This window comes from Pseudophryne corroboree, chromosome 1 (assembly GCF_028390025.1).
Source record: "Pseudophryne corroboree isolate aPseCor3 chromosome 1, aPseCor3.hap2, whole genome shotgun sequence".
NCBI classification, from domain to species: domain Eukaryota; kingdom Metazoa; phylum Chordata; class Amphibia; order Anura; family Myobatrachidae; genus Pseudophryne; species Pseudophryne corroboree.
Window position 1 is genome coordinate 495,517,093 of NC_086444.1, and position 26,543 is coordinate 495,543,635.

Here is a 26,543-nt window from a genome sequence, read left to right on the forward strand (position 1 = left end):
TGGGATACGAGTCTGGCGGGAAGTCCCGAGCCGATCTCGGATCCAGGCTCGGATCCTGATCTCCAGGGGGGTTCGGATCTCGGATATCCGAACCTGCTCATCTCTAGTTTCTACAGGAACAAGATTGTGGAAACACAGTATATTTTATGACGCTGCAGTTGGAATCATTCAGTTTAGTTTCCAACATCCAGTTACTGAGCATTGAAAACATGGCAAAGCAAGGATGCCCCCCTTGAGCAGCAGTCCGAGTTATGACAGGAGGCATGTAGTCCATGAATCTCATAACCCTCTGTAGTTCCCTATTATTAGTGTTCTAATGTTAGCTGGTATGTCAGCAAGGAAACATTTTGTATGGACAGACTCAGAGTAAAGCATAAATGCAAGACAGAATGTACAGTATGTTACCTGAAATCTGCATAGAAATGCTCAATTTCCTGCCTATCACCAATCATTCCAACACTAAGAATTGTTAGGGTGGCACGCTGTCAGGGGTAATAAATACTTTATATAGAACCGTGGCTTTGGGGCTCTATAACAATGTCATAGCTTGAATGAAGTATTTTGTACCAATCTACTCATGAAAACATGCCAATTACCAGCGGACACAGAGAACTGCTACTATTCTGATCCTCTGGAGCTAATCAATGCATTGAAAGGCTGCTAAACAGCAGAGTAAGTATAACAGAAGATACATTGGATTCAGATTTAAGGACTGAATAGCACCAAAATAGTGGACAAGAGGCTGACTCCCAGCCATTGTGTTCACTGTTAAAGATGTGAATAATGCCCAAGCGGATTCATATTCAATAAAAATGATGTGTAGGAGCTGGCACTTAATTAAGTCAGTATGCCTTTAAGAGAGTAGTTCCTCCCCTCTGCAATCCGTGGTCTTCAGTCCAAACTATAAAAGTAGCCCTAAACCAAGGGTGAACCACCTAGTGTAACTTACATAACTACAACAACGAAACCACAAACAAAAAAGTGAGCGTAAGGGTGGGAAGGCAGTGTCCCCAAGAAGGCCTCAGAGAAAAGGAATTACCGGTAAATGCAAAAATCCAGTTTTCTCTTTCATCTAATCTGGGCAGAGTGGCCTGAGGGCAGTCTGTTGGTGGGGCCCCGATAGCCTGTGACCGTCCATCACGGGGGTGGTGCTGGCAAGCAGGGACCCATAAAAGAGGACCAGAGAGTGGGAAAGAGGAGAGCCGGGAATGAGTGTGCTGCCCTGTGGAGAGAAGAGAGACCACTCACCTGTAAAGACCGGATCACGGACAGGAGCCTTGGACGCCGGGAGAAGGAACCAGACCACCCGCCTGGACCGCTGGGCACACCTGGGAGAGTCAAATGTCCCGTGGGTTCCTGAGATTGCTTACCCAGCTGTGTACCCTACGGACTGGCCGTCTGATAGCTGAGCCACCCAGGGAGGACTTCGCAGTGGAAAGAAGTGGCCCGCGATAGTGCCTGGCGGTGCGGAGAAGACTACAGTGCACCAGGGAAGAGAACCCTGGGAAGCGACGAACCGGAGGTGTGGAAGGAAGACTAGGACCATGTTGAAGGCTGGCATAACATGATGAAGGAGCGGCGAGGCATCGTGACCGGGAAGAAGAGATATGGGCAGCACCGTGGACAAGTGGTCCCCCTGGAAGCAAGCCCTCCCAAGGACCTCTGACCGGCTGGGGGGAGAGCAGCGCGGACCGGAGCCGGGAGCACAGACCTGAGGATCCCATAGAAGAGGACGCCGGACTACAGACCTTCAGTGAAAGGGTGCATCCCCGGTGCAGTGCCTTGCATCCCAGGTGGCGCCGAAGACCCAGGACCTGGTCGGAGGTGGCGGAAGAGCCGCAACAAGGGTGAGACCACCTCTATGCCCTTCCGCTGCGGAACTCTGCACCAGTAACCCTTCCGCTACCAGAACTCTGCATATATGGGGACAATAGTAAAGGGGATAGGCTCCCCTCTCATTTCTCTGTGCCCCGACTTAACCCCTTCCGCTGCACAACTCTGCATTTGGGGAATATATTTGTTTAAAAAGGGGTAGCCTCCCCTTGATAGTCTGTGCCCCCTCCTCTCCTGGGCCCCGGCTCATGTTAGTTAAAAAGAGGGGAAGGCTCCCCTTTCCCTATTGTGCCCTGCTCTGAATAACTGTATAGGGGGTAGGCTTCCCTTAAGTACTTGTGCCCCATCATAAAATTGTTTTAGGGGTAGACTCCCCTCATCTCAGGGGCCCCATCAGAGTTTTAATTGGGAGTAAGCTCCCTTGTTACAGCTTCCTTATAGGGGGGCAAAAGGGGAATTTGGTTTTAGATCTCTGTCCCAAGGGGCCGGTGTATTGTTAACTGTGTAAGGTAAATGTGTTGTGTTCAATGCTAAATGTGTTACTCTAAATGGATGCAATGATATGTTAATGCTGTTATACGAAGGAAGTTGGTGCTGACAGGTTCCCTATGTGGTTGTGCACCTAAATGTGTAATGTGGTAATGCAAGTACATTGTAGTTATACCTAGTGATTATATTGATGTTGAAGGTGGTTATGTCTTTTGTGAATGCTGCGGGCAAAACGTATCGGAAGGTTGTTCATCTGCTTGCTTTACCGGTCTGCTACCTATGGTTAATGCTGATCACCTGTGATTCGCTGTGCAAAGCTAAAGCTAACCTGCTTTGTGATTTCATCTGTTTGCTATCCCTCTGCTACAGTTGGTTATTCTGTGACTAAGTTATATTAAAGCCAAAGCCAGCCTGCATTGCTTTACCTGTCTGCTACCTACTGCTAATGCTGATCACCTGTGATTGACTGTGTATAGCTAAAGCCAGCCTGCTTCGTAATTTCACCTGTTTGCTATCCCATTGCTACAGCTGGTTATTTTGTGACCGAGTTATACTAAAGCCAAAGGCAGCCTGCAATACTTCACCTGTCAACTACCTACTGCTAATGCTAACCACCTGTGATTTACTGGGCAAAGCTAAAGCTAACCTGCTTTGTGACTTCACCTGTTTGCTATCCCTCTGCTACAGCTGGTTATTTTGTGACTGAGTTATATTAAAGCCAAGCCAGCTTGTATTGCTTTACCTGTCTGCTACCTACTGCTCATGCTAATCACCTGTGACTGACTGTGTATAACAGAGGTTCTCAAACTCGGTCCTCAGGGGCACACACAGTGCATGTTTTGCAGGTCTCCTCACAGAATCGCAAGTGAAATAATTAGCTCCACCTGTGGACCTTTTAAAATGTGTCAGTGAGTAATTAATACACCTGTGCACCTGCTGGGTTACCTGCAAAACATGCACTGTGTGTGCCCCCGAGGACCGAGTTTGAGAACCTCTGGTGTATAAGCTAAAGCTAACCTGCTTCGTGATTTCACATGTTTGCTATCCCTCTGCTACAGCTGGTTATTCTGTGACTGAGTTATATTAAAGCAAAAGCCAGACTGCATTACTTCACCTGTCAAATACTTACTGCTAATGCTAATCTCCTGTGATTTACTGGGCAAAGATAAAGCCAACCTGCTTTGTGATTTCACCTGTTTGCTATCCAATTGCTACAGCTGGTTATTGAGGGACTGATTGACATTAAAGCCAAAGCCAGTCTGCATTGCTTTACATATCTGTTACCTACTGTTAATGCTGAGTTTTTATTTGAGTGTGCAAAAGCAAAGTCAGCTGCTACAGTATTTTACCTGTATTGCTATGTCTGCTACAGCTGGTTGCTTTGGGACTAAGCTATAACCTCTACAGATATGTGATATATTCTTAGAAGTGTACTGCTAGGAGACTGTTCTTTAATGCAATCTGTACAATGGGGGTAATTGGTAATTCCAAGTTGATCGCAGCAGGAATTTGGTTAGCAATTGGGCAAAACCATGTGCACTGCAGGGGAGGCAGATATAACATGTGCAGAGAGAGTTAGATTTGGGTGTGGTGTGTTCAATCTGCAATCTAAATTGCAGTGTAAAAATAAAGCAGCCAGTATTTACCCTGCACAGAAACAAAATAACCCACCCAAATCTAACTCTCTCTGCACATGTTATATCTGCCTCCCCTGCAGTGCACATGGTTTTGCTCAACTGCTACAAAATTTCCTGCTGCGATCAACTTGGAATTACCCCCAATGTTCCTAATGTATTTCTATCATTGTTGACCTTTTCAATATTCGCCCCACAAATAAAATTGCGTTGGACTGTTACAACGTGTGGATTTGTGTCCGCTTAAAAACAATTTTTATTGTTAGAACTTACCTTTGTTAAAACTCTTTCTGCGAGGTACACTGGGCTCCACAAGGAAAGACATAGGGGTGTAGAGTAGTATCTTGATCCGAAGCACCAACAGGCTCAAAAGCTTTGACTGTTCCCAGAATGCATAGCACCGCCTCCTCTATAACCCCACCTCACTGCACAGGAGCTCAGTTTTTAGTTAACCAGCCCAATGCAGTAGCAGGAAAAGAGCCGACAACGGTTAGTAGCCACATACACCACACACTCACGACAGGAGAAGTGTTAGCGATTAATGCCATACCAACCCAAAGAAGCTAAGTGCGTCAGGGTGGGCGCCTTGTGGAGCCCAGTGTACCTCGCAGAAAGAGTTTTAACAAAGGTAAGTTCTTACCATAAAACTCGTTTTCTGCTGCGGGGTACACTGGGCTCCACAAGGAAAGACATAGGGGATGTCCTAAAGCAGTTCCTTATGGGAGGGGACGCACTGTAGCGGACACAAGAACCTGGCGTCCAAAGGAAGCATCCTCGGAAGCAGCCGTATCGAAGGCATAGAACCTTATGAACGTGTTCACAGAGGACCATGTAGCCGCCTTGCACAATTGTTCAAGGGTCGCACCACGGCGGGCCGCCCAAGAAGGTTCAACAGACCGAGTAGAATGGGCCGTAATGTGAGCAGGAGCTGATAGACCAGCCCTCACATAAGCATGTGCAATCACCATTCTAATCTATCTGGCCAAAGTCTGCTTGTGAGTAGGCCAGCCCCGTTTGTGAAACCCAAACAGAATAAAGAGAGAATCAGATTTCCTAACAGAAGCAGTTCTCTTCACATAGATACGGAGAGCCCGTACCACATCCAAAGACCGCTCTTTGGGAGACAGATCAGGAGAGACAAAGGCCGGAACTACAATCTCATGATTAAGGTGGAACGAAGAAACAACCTTAGGCAAATAACCGGGACGAGTCCTAAGAACCGCCCGGTCACATTGAAATATCAGATATGGGGAACTACAAGACAAGGCACCCAAATCTGACACTCTTCTAGCTGAAGCAATAGCCAGCAGAAACACCACCTTAAGGGAAAGCCACTTAAGATCAACTGAACCAAGAGGTTCAAATGGAGACTCTTGTAACACCTCCAAAACCACCGACAAGTCCCAAGGAGCCACAGGCGGGACATAGGGAGGTTGGATACGCAACACACCCTGAGTAAAGGTATGCACATCAGATAAGGTCGCAATCTTTCTCTGAAACCACACCGACAAGGCAGATATTTGAACCTTGAGGGAGGCCAGACGCAGGCCTAAATCCAGGCCCTGCTGAAGAAAGACCAACAACTTGGCTATACTAAACTTGGAAGCGTCATAATTGTTAGATGCGCACCAAACAAAGTAAGAATGCCAGACCCTATAGTAAATCCGAGCAGAAGCCGGTTTCCGGGCCCGCAACATAGTTTGAATGACCACCTCAGAAAACCCTTTAGCCCTTAAGATGGAAGCTTCAAGAGCCACGCCGTCAAAGACAGCTGGGCTAGGTCCTGGTAGACACAGGGGCCCTGAACGAGGAGGTCTGGGCGTTGTGGAAGTAGAATTGGACGCTCTGACGATAGGCCCTGCAGGTCTGAGAACCAGTGCCGTCTGGGCCACGCCGGAGCTATGAGAAGCAGAATTCCTCTTTCTTGCTTGAACTTCCGAATTACACTGGGCAGGAGTGACACCGGAGGGAACACGTGCGGCAGCCGAAACCCCCACGGCACCGCCAGCGCATCCACGAATGCAGCTTGAGGATCCCTTGTCCTTGCTCCAAAGACCGCAACCTTGTGATTATGTCGAGACGCCATCAGATCTACGTCTGGAAGGCCCCACGTTTCCACTAGTAGTTGAAACACTTCTGGATGGAGGCCCCACTCTAAGACGTGTACGTCCTGACGACCGAGAAAGTCCGCTTCCCAATTCAGGATTCCCGGAATGAACATTGCCGATATGGCCGGTAGATGGCATTCCGTCCAATGTAGAATCCGTGAGACTTACTTCAATGCCAAATGGCTTTGAGTGCCGCCTTGATGATTTATGTAAGCCACTGTGGTGGCGTTGTCCGACTGTACTTGAACAGGACGGTTCTGAATTAAATGCTGGGCCAGGTTCAACGCATTGAAGACCGCCCACAATTCCAGAATGTTGATCAAGAGGAGAGATTCCTCCTTGGTCCACCGACCCTGAAGGGAGTGTTGCTCCAGCACTGCTCCATAACCTCTTAGACTGGCATCTGTCGTCAACAGGACCCAGTCGGATATCCAGAAGGGACGGCCCCTGCACAATCGTTGGTCCTGAAGCCATCAGTACAGCGATAGACGGACCTCCGGAGTCAATGAAATCATGTGAGACCTGATCCGGTGAGGCAGGCCGTCCCACTTGGCTAGAATCAGCCTCTGGAGGGGGCGAGAATGGAATTGAGCATACTCCACAAAGTCGAATGCGGATACGATGAGGCCCAGCACCTGCATCGCCGAATGTATCGACACTTGCGGACAAGAAAGGAAGCAACGAATCCTGTACTGAATCTTCAGGACTTTCTCCTGAGACAAGAACAACCGCTGGTTGTGAGTGTCCAATAGCGCTCCCAGGTGCACCATGCTCTGAGCAGGGACCAGGGAGGATTTCTTCCAGTTGATGAGCCACCCGTGGGCTTATAGAAACTGGACCGTCATATCCAGATGACGTTGGAGAAGTTCTGGGGAAATTGACAGGATTAACAAGTCGTCCAGATACGGCAGTATCCTGACCCCTTGACGGCGGAGTACCACCGTCATCACCGCCATAACTTTGGTGAAGACTCGCCGAGCCGTAGTTAAACAAAAAGGTAACGCCCGAAACTGGTAATGGAGGTTGCCAATCGCAAACCTCAGGTATTGCTGATGTGACACTGCTATAGGAATATGCAGGTAAGCATTCTTTATGTCCAGGGAGACCATGTAGTCCCCAGGTCCCAAGCCCAGAACTATAGAGCGAAGGGTTTCCATACGGAACTTGGAAACTTTCACAAACCTGTTCAATGCCTTGAGGTTGAGAATAGGCCGGGAGAACCCATTCGGTTTCGGGACCAGAAACAGCAGAGAATAGTACCCCCGGCCCCTCTGAGCAAGAGGCACCTGTACTACGACTCCTGTATTCAGGAGGGTCTGTACCACCGAATGTAGAGTGTTTGCCTTTGTCTGGTCTGTCAGGCAAAATCGATGAGGGGGACGGTTTTTGAAGGCTATGGCGTAACCTCGAGTGACGACTTCCCGTACCCAGGCATCTTAAGTGGTCTTCAACCATTCCTGGGTATACCCTAGAAGCCGGCCCCCCACCCTGGGATCCCCACCCCGTCATGCGGCAGGCTTATCGGCCTTGGAAGCTGGCTGACGGGCAGCCCAGGCTCTTTTGGGCTTCGGCTTACCAGGTTTGGAAGTGCGGGCCTGCTTGTTGTCCGCCTGACCTTTTGCTTTACCTGAAGGACGAAAGGGGCGAAAGGAAGTACCTTTAGCATTCGACACAGAAGGAGCGGTACTTGGCAGACAGGCAGTTTTGGCAGTAGCTAAGTCAGCCACTATCTTATTTAAGTCCTCCCCAAACAGAATATCTCCCTTGAAAGGGAGTACCTCCAGGGTTTTTCTAGAGTCCAGATCCACAGACCAGGATCTCAGCCACAATATCCGGCGAGCCAGGACTGACGTAGTAGAGGCCTTGGCTGCTAGAATACCGGCATCAGAAGCTGCCTCTTTAATATAGTGAGAAGCTGTTACAATATATGACAAGCATTGTCTAGCATGGTCAGAAGAGATTTCAGCTTCTAACTCCAAGGCCCATGCTTCAATAGCCTCTGCAGCCCATGTAGCTGCAATAGTGGGCCTTTGTGCAGCACCCGTGAGTGTGTAAATCGCTTTCAGACAACCCTCCACACGTTTATCCGTAGGCTTTTTTAGAGACGTAACGGTAGTGACAAGTAGAGCTGAGGAAACCACCAGCCTAGCCACATGTGAATCTACTGGAGGAGGCGTTTCCCAATTTTTAGACAGCTCTGGCTCGAGGGGATAGCGAGCCAGCATCTTCTTTTGAGGCACAAACTTCTTTCCCGGGTTTCCCCAGGGTTTCTGACGTATATCCACTAGGTGGTCAGAGTGAGGTAAAACTTGTTTAACCACCTTCTGACGCTTGACCCTATCTGGTTTTTTAGGAGGGGCGGATGGCTCGGGATCATCCGTACTCTGTAAAATCAACTTAATAGCCTCCAAAAGATCAGGAACATCCATATGTGAACTACCCTCCCCATCAGCAGTATCTGTGTCAGAATCTGTGGGGTCAGTATAAGCGCCATCTTCATCAGACGAGGTGTCAGTGACAGCAGTGGATTGTGAGGAGATAAGAGCTCGCTTAAAAGACCCCTTGGTCTTAGGCGAGCGAGGGTCAGACGTTTTAGTAGTCAAGGACTGGTTCAACTTCTTCAATTGAGCAGACAAATTATCCGCCCATGGCAGGTTAGCTGCAGGGACCACATACGGTTGCACCGGCATAGGAGGTCCCATAGAGGGTGTTAGTTTAGTAACTAGCGTATGTAGAAGCGTGGAGAAAGTAGCCCACGGTGGGTCATTATGCATTACCGTTGTCACAGTCCCACTGGGGGGCAAGGAGCCCCCAGAACCAGAGCCCACAGCTGCTATAGTCTCCTCATAGGGATCTGTGGCTTCAGCAACACCGGCAGTGTGTTCAGCCCCAGAACCGTTACCGTCAGAAGCAGACATGATATAACTTGCAGTATCAGGTAACACAGTACAATTGTCAGCAGCACAATACCTCTTGCCCCAACACCTGCGCAGTGTAGTCAGCACAAGCAGGGATACGGGAGAGATATGGTGACTAAAATCACAGAGAAAAAATAAGATTTTACTCACCGGTAAATCTATTTCTCGTAGTCCGTAGTGGATGCTGGGGACTCCGTAAGGACCATGGGGAATAGACGGCTCCGCAGGAGACTGGGCACATCTAAAGAAAGATTTAGGTCTATCTGGTGTGCACTGGCTCCTCCCCCTATGACCCTCCTCCAAGCCTCAGTTAGGAACTGTGCCCGGAAGAGCTGACACAATAAGGAAGGATTTTTGAATCCCGGGTAAGACTCATACCAGCCACACCAATCACACCATATAACACGTGATAGGAACCCCGGTTAACAGTATGATAACAATTGGAGCCTCTGAAGAGATGGCTCACAACAAAACCCGATTTTTGTAACAATAACTATGTACAAGTATTGCAGACAATCCGCACTTGGGATGGGCGCCCAGCATCCACTACGGACTACGAGAAATAGATTTACCGGTGAGTAAAATCTTATTTTCTCTGACGTCCTTGTGGATGCTGGGGACTCCGTAAGGACCATGGGGATTATACCAAAGCTCTCAAACGGGCGGGAGAGTGCGGATGACTCTGCAGCACCGAATGAGAGAACTCCAGGTCCTCCTCAGCCAGGGAATCAAATTTGTAGAATTTAGCAAACGTGTTTGCCCCTGACCAAGTAGCTGCTCGGCAAAGTTGTAAAGCCGAGACCCCACGGGCAGCCGCCCAAGATGAGCCCACCTTCCTTGTGGAATGGGCTTTTATTGATTTAGGCTGCGGTAATCCTACCGCAGAATGCGCCAGCTGAATAGTGCTACAAATCCAGCGCGCAATAGACTGCTTAGAAGCAGGAGCACCCAGCTTGTTGGGTGCATACAGGATAAACAGCGAGTCAGTTTTTCTGACTCCAGCCGTCCTGGAAACATAATTTTTCAGGGCCCTGACTACGTCCAGCAACTTGGAATCCTCCAAGTCCCTAGTAGCCGCATGCACCACAATAAGTTGGTTCAAGTGAAAAGCTGAGACCACCTTCGGGAGAAACTGAGGACGAGTCCTCAATTCTGCCCTATCCATCTGGAAAATCAGATAAGGGCTTTTTCAAGACAAAGCCGCCAATTCTGAAACCCGCCTGGCCGAAGCCAGGGCCAACAGTACGACCACTTTCCACGTGAGATATTTCAATTCCACAGTCTTAAGTGGTTCGAACCAATGTGATTTCAGGAATGCCAAAACCACATTGAGATCCCAAGGTGCCACTGGGGGCACAAAAGGAGGCTGAATATGCAGAACTCCTTTGACAAAAGTCCGAACTTCAGGCAGTGAAGCCAGTTCTCTCTGGAAGAAAATCGACAGAGCCGAAATCTGGACCTTGATGGACCCCAATCTGAGGCCCAATGTCACCCCTGCTTGCAGGAAGTGTAGGAATCGACTCAGTTGAAATTCCTCCTTCGGGGCCTTCATGGCCTCACACCAAGCAACCTATTTCCGCCAAATGCGGTAATAATGTCTTGCGGTGACATCCTTCCTGGCTTTAATCAGGGTAGGGATGACTTCCTCCGGAATACCCTTTTCCTTTAGGATCCGGTGTTCAACCGCCATGCCGTCAAACGCAGCCGCGGCAAGTCTTGGAACAGACAGGGTCCCTGCTGCAGCAGGTCTTGTCTGAGTGGCAGAGGCCAAGGGTCCTCTGCCAGCATCTCTTGAAGTTCCGGGTACCAAGCTCTTCTTGGCCAATCCGGAACCACGAGTATGGTTCTCACTCCTCGCATTCTTATTATTTTCAGTACCTTGGGTATGAGAGGTAGAGGAGGAAACACATAAACCGACTGGTACACCCACGGTGTCACTAGAGCGTCCACAGCGATCGCCTGAGGGTCCCTTGACCTGGCGCAATATCTTTTCAACTTTTTGTTGAGGCGGGACGCCATCATGTCCACCCGTGGACATTCCCAACGGTTTACCCGCATTTGGAAAACTTCTGGAAGAAGTCCCCATTCTCCCGGGTGTAGGTCGCCCATCGGAGAATCCTTGTGGCTTCTGCCATCGCCATCCTGCTTCTTGTTCCGCCCTGTCTGTTTACATGGGCGACCGCCGTGATATTGTCTGATTGGATCAGTACCGGCTGGTTCTGAAGCAGGGGCCTTGCTTGGCATAGGGCATTGTAAATGGCCCTTAGCTCCAGAATATTTATGTGAAGCGAAATCTCCTTGGAAATTTCTTCCCTGTGTGACTGCACCCCAGCCCCGAAGGCTGGCCTCCGTGGTCACCAGGACCCAGTCCTGTATTCCGAATCTGTGGCCCTCTAGTAGATGAGCCCTCTGCAGCCACCACAGCAGCGACAACCTGTTTCTTGCCGACAGGGTTATCCGCTGTTGTATCTGTAGATGGGACCCGGACCATTTGTCCCACAGGTCCCACTGGAACGTCCTTACGTGGAACCTTCCGAATGGAATTATGCTTCGTACGAAGCTACCATTTTTTCCAGGACTCGTGTGCTTCCACTGGAAGAAACACTCTTTTCTGGTCTGTGTCCAGAATAATTCCCAGGAACAGAAGACGTGTCGTCGGGACCAGCTGTGACTTTGGAATATTGATAATCCAGTCGTGCTGTTGTAGCACTTCCCGAGAGAGTGCTACCCCCACTACCAACTGTTCTTTGGACCTCGCCTTTATCAGGAGATCGTCCAGGTACGGGATAATAAAAACTTCCCTCTTGCGAAGGAGTATCATCATTTCGGCCATTACCTTGGTAAAGACCTTCGGTGCCGTGGACAACTCCAACGGCAGCGTCTGGAACTGATAGTGACAGTCCTGTACCACACATCTGAGGTACTCCTGGTGAGGAGGGTAAATGGGGACATGCAGGTACGCATCCTTGATGTCCAGGGAGACCCTGTAATCACCCTCGTCCAGGCTCGTAATAACCGCCCTGAGCGATTCCATCTTGAACTTGAATCTTCTGATATAAAAGTTCAAGTATTTTAATTTTAAGATGGGTCTCACCGAACCGTTCTGTTTCGGTACCACAACCATTGTGGAATAGTAACCCCTTCCTTGCTGAAGGAGGGGCACCTTGACAATCACTTGTTGTGATTATAGTGTTGAATAGCCACCAACACCGCCTCCCTGGCAGAGGGAGGTGCCGGTAAGGCAGATTTTAGGAAACGGCGGGGGGAAGAACGTCTCGAACTCCAGCCTGTACCCCTGAGATACTACTTGAAGGACCCAGGGATCCATGTGAGAGAGAGAACACTGGGCGCTGAAATTTCTGAGACGGGCCCCCACCGTACCCGGGTCCGCCTGAGCAGCCCCAGCGTCATGCTGTGGACTTACCGGACGCAGGGAGGGCTTCTGCTCTTGGGAACTAGCTGTGTGCTGCAGCTTTTTCCTCTACCTTTGCCTCTCGGCAGAAAGGATGAGCCTCTAGCCCTCTTGCTTTTCTGGGGCCGAAAGGACTGTACTTGATGATACTGTGCTTTCTTTTGTTGTGGGGTAGCCTGTGGCAAAAAAGTCGATTTCCCAGCAGTAGCTGTGGAAACGAGGTCTGAAAGACAATCCCCAAACAGTTTTACCCCCTTATAGGGCAAAACTTCCATGTGCCGATTCGAGTCGGCATCGCCTGACCATTGCCGAGTCCATAACCCCCGTCTGTCGGCAATGGACCTAGCGCTTATTTTTGATGCCAGCCGGCAAATATCCCTCTGTGCATCACGCATGTATAAGACCACGTCTTTTATATGCTCTATTGTCAGCAAAATATTGTCCCTATGCATAGTAATTTTCCGACAGGAAATCTGACCACGCAGCGGGAGCACTGCACATCCATGCCGAAGCAATGGCTGGTCGCAATATAATGCCCGAGTGTGTGACTATATCTTTTAGGGTAACCCCCTGCTTTTTATCAGCAGGTTCCTTCAGGGCGGCCGTATCCGGAGACGGCAGTGCCACCTTTTCTGACAAGCGCGTAAGCGCTGTATCCACCCCATGGGGTGTTTCCCAACGTGACCTATCCTCTGGCGGGAAAGGGTATGCTGCCAATTACCGTTTAGAAATTATCAATTTCTTACCGGGGGAAGACCACGCTTCCTCGCACACCTCATTTTATTTTCTCAGATGCAGGAAAAACTACAGGTAGTTTTCTCTCACCAAACATAATACCCTTTTATGTGGTACCTGGGGTATTATCATAAATGTGTAATACATTTTTCATTGCCTCAATCATGTAACGGGTGGACCTATTTGGAGGGTACACTAGTCTCATCGTCGTCGACACTGGAGTCGGTATCCGTGTCGACATCTGTTTCTGCCATCTGAGGTAGCGGGCGTTTTTAGAGCCCCCCATGACATTTGAGACGCTGGAACAGGCACAAGCTGAGTAGCCGGCTGTTCTGTGTCGTCGACCTTTTGTGTAAGGAGTTGACACTTTCACGTAATCCTTCCATAAGTCCAACCACACCGGTGTCGATCCCGCAGGGGGTGACATCACATTTACAGGCATTCGCTCCGCCTCCACATCATTATCCTCCTCATACATGTCGACACAGCGTACCGACACACAGCACACACACAGGGAATGCTCTGACAGAGGACAGGACCCCACAAAGCCCTTTGGGGAGACAGAGGGAGAGTATGCCAGCACACACCAGGGCGCTATATATCACAGGGATATCACATATAAGAGTGTTTTCCCTTATAGCTGCCTATATATATTGTATACTGCGCCTAAATTGTGCCCCCCTCTCTTTTTAACCCTTTCTGTAGTATTGACTGCAGGGGAGAGCCAGGGAGCTTCCCTCCAACGGAGCTGTGAGGGAAAAATGGCGCCAGTGTGCTGAAGGAGATAGCCCCGCCCCTTTTTCGCGGACTTTCTCCCGCATTTTTATGGATTCTGGCAGGGGTTAAAAAGCACCTATATAGCCTCTGGGGCTATATATGGTGCCAGTTTGCCAGCCAAGGTGTCAGTATTGCTGCTCAGGGCGCCCCCCCCCCAGCGCCCTGCACCCATCAGTGACCGAAGTGTGTGGTGTGTATGAGGAGCAATGGCGCACAGCTGCAGTGCTGTGCGCTACCTTGGAGAAGACAGAAGTCTTCAGCCGCCGATTTTCCGGACCACCTTCTTGCTTCTGGCTCTGTAAGGGGGACGGCGGCGCGGCTCCGGGAACGGACGACGAGGTCGGGTCCTGTGTTCGATCCCTCTGGAGCTAATGGTGTCCAGTAGCCTAAGAAGCCCAAGCTACCACCACTTAGGTAGGTTCGCTTCTTCTCCCCTTAGTCCCTCGATGCAGTGAGCCTGTTGCCAGCAGGTCTCACTGAAAATAAAAAACCTAACAAACACTTTCTTCCTAGGAGCTCAGGAGAGCCCCTAGTGTGCATCCAGCTCAGCCGGGCACAGAAATCTAACTGGGGCTTGGAGGAGGGTCATAGGGGGAGGAGCCAGTGCACACCAGATAGACCTAAATCTTTCTTTAGATGTGCCCAGTCTCCTGCGGAGCCGTCTATTCCCCATGGTCCTTACGGAGTCCCCAGCATCCACTAGGACGTCAGAGAAATACGTATTAAAGTATATCTTGTGAAAATCCTATATAATTATAAAACCTGACGCACCAAGCCCCGTCAGGTTATAGAATATAGGGATAGCAAGTTGTGTGAGAGACACGAAATGGAAACCACTTAGCAAGCTAATGCACACACATATAGTCACAGTTATACAATGCAGAGGTTATTACGAACAATAATACTGCACTGGACCAGCTTATATATATAGAGCTATGTAGTCAATAGATATAACACTGCACAGTAAGAACTGGATGCATATCACAGGGTACTTGTACCAGAGAACCCTGACTAAATGCACTCTTTCTTAACTAACACTGTCCAATTGACATGTAGAATACTTAAGTGTCATGTAAAGTCACAGCACTGACAACCAGGTGGCTTCACAAAGGAAGATTTGCCCAAGCAGTCCCAGTAACAGTGTAGGTGAGAGAAATGGCGCCCAGACACTGACAGGGAGTGAGGGAGAGACAGATATGCAGCTCCAGGGCGGGAACATTTGCTGGAAATGGCGCCCTGGGGCTGGGGGAGGGGCTCCAGGTCTAAGCCTTATCCCCTCTGCTGGCAAAACCACCAGGTGCTGCGGGCTACACACAAAAAGGTTTTAAAAGAAAACCTGACCTGCACCCATGCCCTGGTGATCTAGTGGGATCGCCTGTACTGCCACAGTGTCCACCACCAGCGCGCGCAGCCCGCCTCCCACCGACCGCGCCGGATCGCGATAAAGTACGGGTCCCGCGAGCGGGACCCACTCACCACCTCCCGAAGCGCGGCCACGCGATCCCGGAGAGCCCCCGTCGTGTGTGCCTTACCAGAAGAAAACCGGAGCCTCCTGCTGTAGTTACCCGGCAACCAGGGCTCGGGAGTGTACAGCGCCGCTGGGGAGAGATGGAGCTGCAGCAGTGAATGTCACTAGACATGTACACACTGCTACAGCCCTTGAAGTCTTCACTTTTCTTCTCAAAAAAGCTCTTCTTAGGGCTGCCCAGAGCTGCCCCTCTGTTATGTGCCTGCTATCTGCGGCACCAACTACAAAACTGAGCTCCTGTGCAGGGAGGCGGGGATATAGAGGAGGCGGCGCTATGCATTCTGGGAACAGTCAAAGCTTTTGAGCCTGTTGGTGCCTCGGATCAAGATCCTACTCTACACCCCTATGTCTTTCCTTGTGGAGCCCAGTGTACCCCGCAGCAGAAAGGAGAGTTTAGTCTCTTGCCTCTCTGCCATGGTGTGTCTGCGGTGGTGGCATATCAAAAAGGGAATCAAGAGCCACAGAAGTTCCAGCAACCCTTCCCACCTGGTAACCAGTGCGTTACACTAGCATACTTGGATTCTAATACCGGAAATCAAGAAAGTGGGGAACCTATTGGTGAATACAGGACCAAGAGGTTACCGGTATAGTGGCTTTCACAAAAAAGCCGCAGCTCGCATAGAGGGAGCCTAACAGAATTGGAAAACAACCCATGTGAGTTCAGTAGGGAGCCACACCGCAAGGAATGTATGGATAACAGATAGTAAAGGATCACCCACAGAGGAAATGAATAAGCATAGTGACCACTGAACAACATAATAAAGAAATAGTGTCCTGCTTTGTTGTACAGACTGCTGTATACCGGCCCTGCACAGGAGCAATCCCACTTCTGATCAACATGGGGCCTAGACCTACTGTGTTTTCAACCTGGGCTGGGTAACCAGTCTTACCTAACCTTGTGTATTTAAGCTCAAACAGAGCCACCAGCCTGATGAGCATAGCTCAATGGGGGCCAAACCTCCTAGACAACTAATACGGCAACAGCCTTAGCTTCCCAAATAACTGGGATTAACAACAGACACCACAGTGTACGACAAACAGAAAACATAAGCAAAAAGTGCAAGTCTGTGACAGAAGAAGTTTTAAAAAAATTATTAAAAAGGAGACAATATCGAGAACCAGTAATGTAAATATCCACCAAACACCTAGCCTCCAAATCAATGGTAAAGCCAAAACAGTTTGACTAAATCCGGACTACTGCCTCAAGGACCAAAATAAATAAAAAAAGGAAGTGGACTTTTAGCCAACCACTGCGAAGACCAAACTAAGGAATCAGGAAACAGAACCAGGCATTCGTACAAAATAAGCACAATGAGAAGTAGTAGTCAGGAAATCTCAAGGCATAGGGCCTGAAAACAACACGCATACCCATTAAGAGAAAACTGAACTAGTAGGACTCAGCACCAGTCCTTGTACAGCACAAGTTGATGATACTCACCCTGAGACATTCAGGCTTTTATGACACAACAAAATACATGATATATGAACTCCGTTTTAAAAATACGAGTGAAAAACACAAACCTTAGAAATGAGAAATTTCTGTACTGTATACCCCTAATACACCCATGGCGGCAACACGTAAAGCAGGCGAGACTACCATTCCAGAAGCACACATGTTAAGCAGGCTAAGTACCAAAGCAACGTAGATAGCAGCTGAGATTCCAACTGCTGAAACAGAAACACTTGGCAACGACAGACACATCTGGCTAGTGCTAGTCCATATTGTGGGTCCCAGAACAGAGTAGTAACAACTAACTAGGGCCAATTCAATCTCCGCAGAAACCAGAAAAACCACCAATACCTGTAGCTAACAAAAAGCTCCCAGAAAAGCAACCACTGTAAGTAGAGCTGAGCCTACCATGGAATACAACAGGAGCTGCAGGATGCGTGAGTGCGACATGGGCCAACAGAGAAATGGACACAAGAAATAGTGGAGACATTCTGTCCAGCCGCACCACTGGAAAAAAAACCAAAAACCTGAAAATCCAGATGTAAAATAAGTTCCTGGGCCCTCATATCAGAATCCAAAAAGCAGAGGTGCTGCAAAGCAGGATAGAAGTCCTGAAATAACAAACCATAAACTTGTAGTTTACAATTTGAAAGCTTCACAGAGGGGATCTGACAGGCAGTGGCCATGCTGTTGCCAAATGTGATCCATTGCTTAGGAAGTAAATCACCACTGCAAACTAGCTGCAGTGTCAGGATCACTACTAAGGACTCAAAACCACTGCAGGGCTTAAGGTCACTGAAAAAGATGAAAACCAAGGAGTTGTAGACTTTAGGCACAGACAAAGAGAGGAAAGTACTCTTACTACCCGTAGACACAGCTAGTACTGACCCAAAGAGAACTCCAACCATGAGGGAAAGCACTTCTAGGGAATATGACCTAGCTGCCAACAACATGGAGGAAAATTCCCAAACCACAGTTCAGAAATGACAAGAACGTTATCCTACCCGGGTCTCGGAAAAAATTTAAAACACCCATAGCCCGGGAACAATTGTTTCATCAATAGGCAAAAGACAACAGTAGCAAGTATCCCGGGCTACCTCCCCACGATGTAGACATGGCTCAAAAACCAGAAAGACAGGCTACCATGAAAAAAGAAGCCCTTGCCTATCTAGGACATCCCCAACTTTAATCCTAGCCACAGCTGCAGGACCTGTACAGGTGTTGTAGGCTGTGAGACACTGTTTCAAAGCTACAAAAAAAAGTCATAGGCAGAAACACTCCAGTGACCCAAAAGTCCAGGCCTGGGCAAAGAATCAGCTAAATCAATGTTAAAATATGAAAAACACTGACCCATCAGAAAAGTAATGGCGCAAACTTCAGGGCACTTGAACCCAGGTGCCTGTTACAAATAGGCCCATTGCAGAAAATACACTTTGACAGACCCAGGTAGACCCAAAGACAAGGAAAAGCCACACAACGGCGCTACTACGAATAGCGGTTTTGAAACCTCAGCTGAGAAGCAAAAAAACCACAGCAGTGTTGCTACTCCCAACTGTGGGTTTGAAATCTCAGCCATCCAGCTAAAATCCGCCTCTTCACGCCCAGCGACCGCCTCTGCCTGTCAATCAGGCAGAGGCGATCGTAGCGCTCTGACGGCCTTCAGCTGTCTGGCATGCGCCGGCACACTGCGGTGCCGGCGCATGCGCAGTTCTGACCCGATCGCACCGCTGCGATAAACTGCAGCGTGCAATCGGGTCAGAATGACCCCCAATGCGCGCTCCCGCTCGTCGTTAGCGACATCCTCCATCGGACTTGCATGCAGGTCCAACGGGTAACAATGAGGGCGAGGGCCATGCTCCTGAATGCAGCTGGTTAAGGAAGGGAGGGGCTGGTTAAGAACAGTATTGTACATACATATAACCAGAAACCAAGTATACGAAGCTTTCGCATACTCACACTCCCACTACCCATACAGTAGCTGAGACAGCAAGCAAATGTAGCGGGATCGACACTACCCAAAGCTTTAAATGCAGTAGTCAGCGGAGGTAGTGGGAAGTGATGCTCCGCGCTACTCATAGCTTTGGAAGGGGGGAGACGGCAAAGGCAGTATGCATGCTCCCACTACCCATACAGTAGCTTTGTGGGAGTCCACAGTGCGCCGGGATATGCTGCTTCCTGCTGCAACAACGTATAGTTGTCGGATCTCCTGATGTATGTACAGGTGCCACACACATCACAGACTATGGGGGTAATTCAGACTGGATAGCTGCAGCGGCAGCGATCGCAGTCTGAATCCCGGCGGGGAGGGGGCGTGCCAACGGCATTAGAGAGCCATTGGCAGGGCACGGTCCAGACAATGCAGGTGTGTCTGGACCGTTGCAGGGGCGGGCCACTGAGACCTGGGCCACGGCGGGTAGCCGCCTGCCAGCGCGCAGTAGCTGCGCAGGCAGGGAGCTACTCGCAAGGTGCAAACGCATCGCCACAATGCAAAGCTTTTGCACCCGTGCGGGAGGAGGGGGCAGGGCCCAACATGCGGCCGGACTAGCCCTGTGCTGGGCGTACCCCCGCATGTCAGAGTAAGTGGTTGTAGATTTGCTAAATTTTGCACATCTATGATCAGATCTGAATTACCCCCTATGTCAAAAATATAAGACACTTTACAAATAAATAAAAAATCTAAAGTACAGGGCTCATGAAAACAAACCAGCACCCTGAGCACTTAAACACTGAAGGCCACGGGTTGGAGAAGGTAGGAGCTCAGAAGGGAGGAGCTACTCTCAGTTATACTAGTCTAATTTAGCATACTCCAAATTGGATGAAATAGAAAATGAGGCAATCACATTATAATGTACTATAAACTGCCCATGTAAGCAGCAGTGGTCATTAGCAGGGGCGTCTTAAAAGAGGAGGGGGCCCATGTGCAGGATCCGGGTGGGCCCCCTCCTCTCCACAGCGCCGTAGGCTCATGCATTGTGCCGGAGTCTACTGTGCATGCACAGGTCTCAGGAAACATGGCGTCCACCATGTTTCGGAGATAAAATTCGTACTTTGCATGCGCAGCGGACTTTTTTTTGTGATATTTTGCTGCGAAGGCTGTGGCGACCAACACTGGTCTCAGGAGAGGTGAGTATTAAAAAAGGGGTGCAATGTGTGTGGAGTGGGCCCCCCCTGGACCTAGGTGCCGTGTGCACCACACACATTGCACCCATGATAGAAACGTCTATGGCAGAGGTTCCCAAACTGTGTGCCGTGGCTCCCTGGGGTGCCTCGGGACACTTGCAGGGGTGCCCTGGGTTGGTGGTCCAGGACCTATTCAAATTATTCATGGTCAATATAATAGGCAAAACCAGTGCTGGTGGCTGCCAGTCATAAAATATGTGGCCAAATAGAAGCAAATCTTGTCCCTCACCACACAACTGACCCTAAGGATGACATATAAACGCGATCTACTTAATGTAATATTTATTTCTAAATTTCTCAATAAGAAATTTTTGGCGTAGGGGTGCCGTGAAAAACATTCTGATATTCTAGGGCGCTGTGATCCAAAAAAGTTTGGAAACCACTGGTCTATGGTCATTAGATTTAACAAACCTAGGCTACAGCAAGTAAGCTTACTTTGGCATCCTGGCTTCTGTCACTACCATGGCCCGGCTAAAATCCACCCTGAGATCCATTGGCTCTAGAATATGCTGAGCAGAATGCTTCTGTCTACGAGCTTCTTTCCAGTTCTCATCTAAAGAAAAAAATGTATACGAAACTTAGTAGTGGAGAACTATGTTCGTTAAATTACATGGTATTCAGCAACACTTTAATAAATATTACAAAAGCAAACAACTTACAATTTCTGCTGTACAGTAGCTGCATGCAGCAAAGTTGTATATCGAAACTCTCATAGGCTCTTGACATAATATCTTCAAGGGTGTTCTGCCCTACTTTCAGCTGGGGAAGGTTGGAGCGACTTTTGCTGGTCATCTGAAGAAGAAAGAACAAAAAACTTCTTTATAAAGTATTGTTAGTGGCAAATTTATTTTATTCAACTAGATAATACCCAAGAAAGTATACAGCAATTTTTTCCAATCTTTTAACACTTTTGATGAAGAAAATAGCACACAACTTTTAATGGCCAAATAGGAATTTGACCCTTTGTAACAATATAGTGTACATATTTAACCAACGCATGGAAGCTTTATAGAGGGGCAGATGTGCCTCTTGCTACAGTATATTTATTACAGTGTTCCTTAAAAACAATTGTTCTGATTTACAGCTTGATTAAATTTGTGTGGGAAAAATTGTGACCTGTTTATTCTGAGTTTCTCAAATTACAAGTCAAAAAGCATCAACATATTCGCTTCGACAACATAATGCTAGTAGTAAATGCATCCTGGGAGCCTCACAAAAGGTTTATTGTTCCGTGCCAGTCCTAGTCTCCACCAGATCATACCCCAAGATTAACCCTGTGCACACCATGGACCTCGAAGTAGAAAATAGGATTTTAATACCTACCAGTAAATCCTTTTCTCTTAGTCCGTAGAGGATGCTGGGGATACTTCAAGTACCATGGGGTATAGACGGGATCCGCAGGAGACATGGGCACTTTAAGACTTTAAAAGGGGTGTGAACTGGCTCCTCCCTCTATGCCCCTCCTCCAGACTCCAGTTATAGGAACTGTGCCCAAGGAGACGGACATTTCGAGGAAAAAGGATTTATTTTGATTTAAACTAAGGTGAGATACATACCAGCTCACACCTCAAGCATGCCGTACAACATGGCATTCAACCCAAAGCATGCAACGGCATGAATAATAACAGCAACAGGCAGCCTAGAAACACAACACAACACGTGTGTAACCATAACCAATAACTGCAGATACAGTACGCACTGGGACGGGCGCCCAGCATCCTCTACGGACTAAGAGAAAAGGATTTACCGGTAGGGATTAAAATCCTATTTTCTCCTACGTCCTAGAGGATGCTGGGGACACTTCAAGAACCATGGGGTTTATACCAAAGCTCAAGAACGGGCGGGAGAGTGCGGATGACTCTGCAGCATCGATTTACCAAACAAGAGGTCTTCCTTAGCCAGGGTATCAAACTTGTAAAACTGTGCAAAAGTGTTTGAACCCGACCAAGTAGCTGCTCGGCAAAGCTGTAATGCCGATACCCCCGGGCAGCCGCCCAGGAAGAGCCCACCTTTCTGGTAGAATGGGCCTTCACCGATTTCGGTAACGGCAATCCAGCCGTAGAATGAGCCTGCCGAATCATATTACAGATCCAACGTGCAATAGTCTGCTTGGAAGCAGGAGCCCCAATCTTGTTGGGATCATACAGGACAAACAGAGCCTCCGTTTTCCTAATCTGAGCCGTTCTGGCTACATAAATTTTCAAAGCTCTGACCACATCTAGAGACTTCGATTCCTCTAAGGCGTCAGCAGCCACTGGCACCACAATAGGTTGGTTCATGTGAAACGATGACACCACTTTTGGCAGAAATTGCTGACGAGTTCTCAACTCTGCTCTATCTTCATGGAAGATCAAATAGGGGCTCTTGTGAGACAAAGCCGCCAATTCAGACACCCGCCTTGCAGAGGCCAAGGCCAACAGCATGACCACTGTCCAAGTGACGAATTTCAACTCTACCTTACGTAAAGGTTCAAACCAATGAGATTGCAGGAACTGCAACACCACGTTAAGATCCCATGGTGCCACCGGGGGCACAAAGGGAGGTTGGATGTGCAGCACGAAAGTCTGCACATCCAACGAAAGTATGAACTTCCGGAAGGGAAGCCAAATCTTTTTGAAAGAAAATTGATAAAGCCGAAATTTGTACTTTAATTGAGCCTAATTTTAGGCCCGCATCCACAACTGCTTGCAAAAAATGGAGAAAACGGCCCAGCTGAAATTCTTCCGTAGGAGCCTCCTTGGATTCACACCAAGACACATATTTTCTCCAAATACGGTGATAATGTTTCGCCATTACCTCTTTTCTAGCCCGAAGCAGTGTGGGAATTACTTCACCGGGAATACCCTTTCAGGTTAGGATCTTGCGTTCAACCTCCAAGCCGTCAAACGCAACCGCGGTAAGTCTTGGTACACGCACTGCCCCTGCTGTAACAGATCCTCTCGTAGAGGAAGAGGCCATGGATCTCCTATGAGCAATTCCTGAAGATCTGGATACCAGGCCCTCCTTGGCCAGTCTGGAACAATGAGGATTGCATGAACCCTTGTTCTTCTTATGATCTTTATCACTTTTGGAATGAGTGGAATCGGAGGGTACACATAGACCGACTGAAACACCCACGGTGTCACTAGGGCGTCCACCGCTATTGCTTGAGGGCCTGGAACAATATCTCGGAAGTTTCTTGTTGAGGCGAGACACCATCATGTCTATTTGAGGAATTCCCCAACGACTTGTCACTTCTGCAAAGACCTCTTGATGAAGACCCCACTCTCCTGGATGGAGATCGTGTCTGCTGAGGAAGTCTGCTTCCCAGTTGTCCACACCTGGAATGAAGACCGCTAACAGAGCGCTTACATGTCTTTCCGCCCAGCGGAGAAATTTTGTGGTTTCTGCCATTGACGCTCTGCTCTTTGTTCCGCCCTGGCGGTTTACTTACGCCACTGCTGTTATGTTGTCCGACTGAATCAAGACGGGCACATCGCGAAGAAGATGTTCTGCTTATAGAAGGCCGTTGTAAATGGTGATAAAGCTAAATATTTATCTTACTTAAAACCCTTTAAGAGGTCAAAGAACACAGTACGCTATTGGCGTACGGAATACCGTAAGGGTACGCACGTTGCGTAACAATCGCTTAGCCGTAGTCGAGACGCTCAAGCGTCACGTTCGCTCACGGCCAAGAGATCACAGGCAGGCACGCTATTGGCTGCCGACTAACGTAATGATACGCTATTAGCGTAGCGGACGCTCGGGACCACGAGGAGATCACAAGCGGCGCTGACGCTCACAGTGTAAAACCTTTATATCTATACCATAAAACAGTGTATTATGCAGTAAACCCTGGTGTAGTGATAAAGTGTAAATGTAACACAGTGTAACCTTATTAACTTAAAAGCTGTTCGAGCGTCTCCGACGCTCTGAGAATACTTAGAAATATAAGAAATACACTGATACCGACCTTAGGTTCTAACACCCTATATGAACGTTATATTTGCAAAAGAATAATACAATACAAGTCATACACTACCAATATAACATAGACTAACTAACCAGATAACTACACATGAAATACAATACAATACAATTACGTTTAAGGGAAAAGAGAGGGAAAGGGGAGAAAAGAGAGAGAGAGAGAGAGAGAGATATGGCTCACAATAACAATAAAGACAATATGATTGCGGAGAAAACTTACGCACAAAGGGAACGATCGCATGCGCCTTTCTGAAAATCCAGCTCCCGATTATCAGTGATGAGAACCGTTGAAGAGAGTGAGCTGGATCAGATCGGCTTGTCTATTTATGCACCACACACAATACAATACAATGGTCCCTACAATCTCATTGTTCATTGGACACAGGAATTCGTCTTCGCATTATAACAAAAGGTCATAGGTTGATTCATACAGGTGGGCTGTGACTATTTCCAACTGCTCAGGTGGGTGGGAAACTAGGTTTCCCGCCGCATGGATAATAAAGTGCAAATAATAGTAAAAGTCCATAAACTTCTTATGTCCATAACTACTCGCACGAGCGATTAATCCGCTTCAAACCAACACCGGAATATTGCTAATTAAATACTCTTCCGATGGATACTAAACACCACTGTATAACCCTTGTCTGACCCTTCGTATCAAACAAAGAGGGATCTCTTTGTTTATGAACATGCTACATTAACTAAACTTTCAGATTCTATCAAAGGGACCATAATCTACAAAATACATTATATGATTAAAATATGTAACGATTGAGTCGCACGCTAGGCACACAAACTCTACCGTAAATGCGCATCCCGTGCGCCTGCGGGTGCACGTAACAGCGGGTATGCGTACACACGGGAGAGCGCACGCATGCGCAGCGCGGACCTATATGAGGTGCAAATATGGCAGTGTGCATCATGATATTTTTCTGACTTTGACAGTCCACCCTTTGGCAGTCAACAATAACTGCCACTTTCTAAAACATTTCAAAAAGAGAAAAATATATGTCATGTGTAAATACATTTCCATGGTTGGGTAAGGGAGGAGAGAAGAAGGTGTGAAAAGGGTATGACCTAGTGAGATAGCAGAAGCATGTGTGTATGAATCCATGTTTGGGGGGTCATGTATCATCGTGCCGTACGTGTTGTAAATCAAGCTTCGAGGTATTGCGAAGTATACATTTGAATTCCTTCTTATCCCGCGGTACGGGTCTGTGGATGGGCTGTCAAACGTTACCGAGCTCTTTTCGGCTTTTGGTTGCAACAAAATGGGGGAGCACATTTTAGTTGATGATACATGAATGGGGGGGAATATGTGATTGCTGATATCTGTGCCTGTATTCCCTATCGACTATGTGTGTCATTACCTGAAGGTTGTAGAGATGAAGATAAGAAACAATTATGGTAAATGCAGTGGTATTCTATGTCAGGTTAATGAACATTTGTCGGTTGAAGTCTTGTCTGGTGTCTGTTGAATGCAGTCTTCTTTGGGCTTTTGCCAAAAAGTGCGAGCAAAAAGCTTTGTCAATGTCCATAGACTTACAAAAGTGTTGGGCTAGCGTAAATTTAAAATTTCTAGGGAAACTGGGGGTCTATGGCATAGTTCATCAATTATCTGTGTACAAGGTTGTCAAAACTCCTTCTTTAATCAATCTGTTGTCTGTATACAGGATCGTCAAATTCCTCGTCCAAGTGGGTCTTTTTACCTTGGAGAAAACGGAGAAACAGGTGAAAGAAACGGACCGTATAATCGCATTTTCATCACATCATTGTCTCTACCGTTGGGTCATAAATCAAATCCATTGGAATTACAATTTCCTCACTCCTTAGACTCATTACCCTGGTACTACGTTTGCACTTCATTAAAACCTGACCGCATCTAAATATCAAGTCAATCGATATGACAACACCCAAGATACATAGGAGAAACTTCCCTACATCCATTATGACTCCTTGAGCCCATTCTCCTAAACCAGAGAACCAATTTCGCGGGTTCAACCATGACACCCAACCAGTCAGCTCATTACCCACAGCAGCAAGGGTGAGATTGTGTCTCCTGCGAAATTCCCACTTTAATTGGAGAATATCGTCCATCTTTTGGTCTATGACCTCGACCGGATCATCGGTACTATTCGTAATATATGTGCAGCATTTCACGCCGTACTGCGTTGCCAGTGTGACACAATATCCACCTGTCACTGCTGTGAGATAATTAAGAACCATTCTATGCTGAACCAGTTCTGTTTTATAAGCTTGAAGCTCCCTTCCAGTATACCTAAAAGTGTCATCATACATTTCTGTGATATTGTCTAACAAATTTGCAAGCGCAGAGATATACCTATAGTTCAGCACTCCTCTAGCGGTGCGAGTGAAATCTAACGCAAGTAGAACCTGAATCCCGGTGGATTCGTGGATCGGATCAGAGGCCGGATGCTCTGTCCTTTCTGTCAGTTGCCTTTTAACTACGTGCTCGTAATGAGTGTGAGTATAAGGAGCTTGGGCACCACGGT

The 26,543-nt window shown here is 48.0% G+C and overlaps 1 protein-coding gene across 1 annotated transcript in view; it reads right to left on the reverse strand.

Annotated features, from left to right (window-relative positions):
* Positions 1-26,543, reverse strand: part of VPS13A (vacuolar protein sorting 13 homolog A) — a 747,194-nt gene that overhangs the window by 365,361 nt on the left and 355,290 nt on the right. The window contains exons 21-22 of the mRNA XM_063913834.1: positions 20,724-20,856; positions 20,500-20,617 (exon numbers count right to left, since the gene is read on the reverse strand). Coding sequence (XP_063769904.1) covers positions 20,500-20,617; positions 20,724-20,856 — 251 coding nt within the window. The remainder of the gene's footprint in view (positions 1-20,499; positions 20,618-20,723; positions 20,857-26,543) is intronic.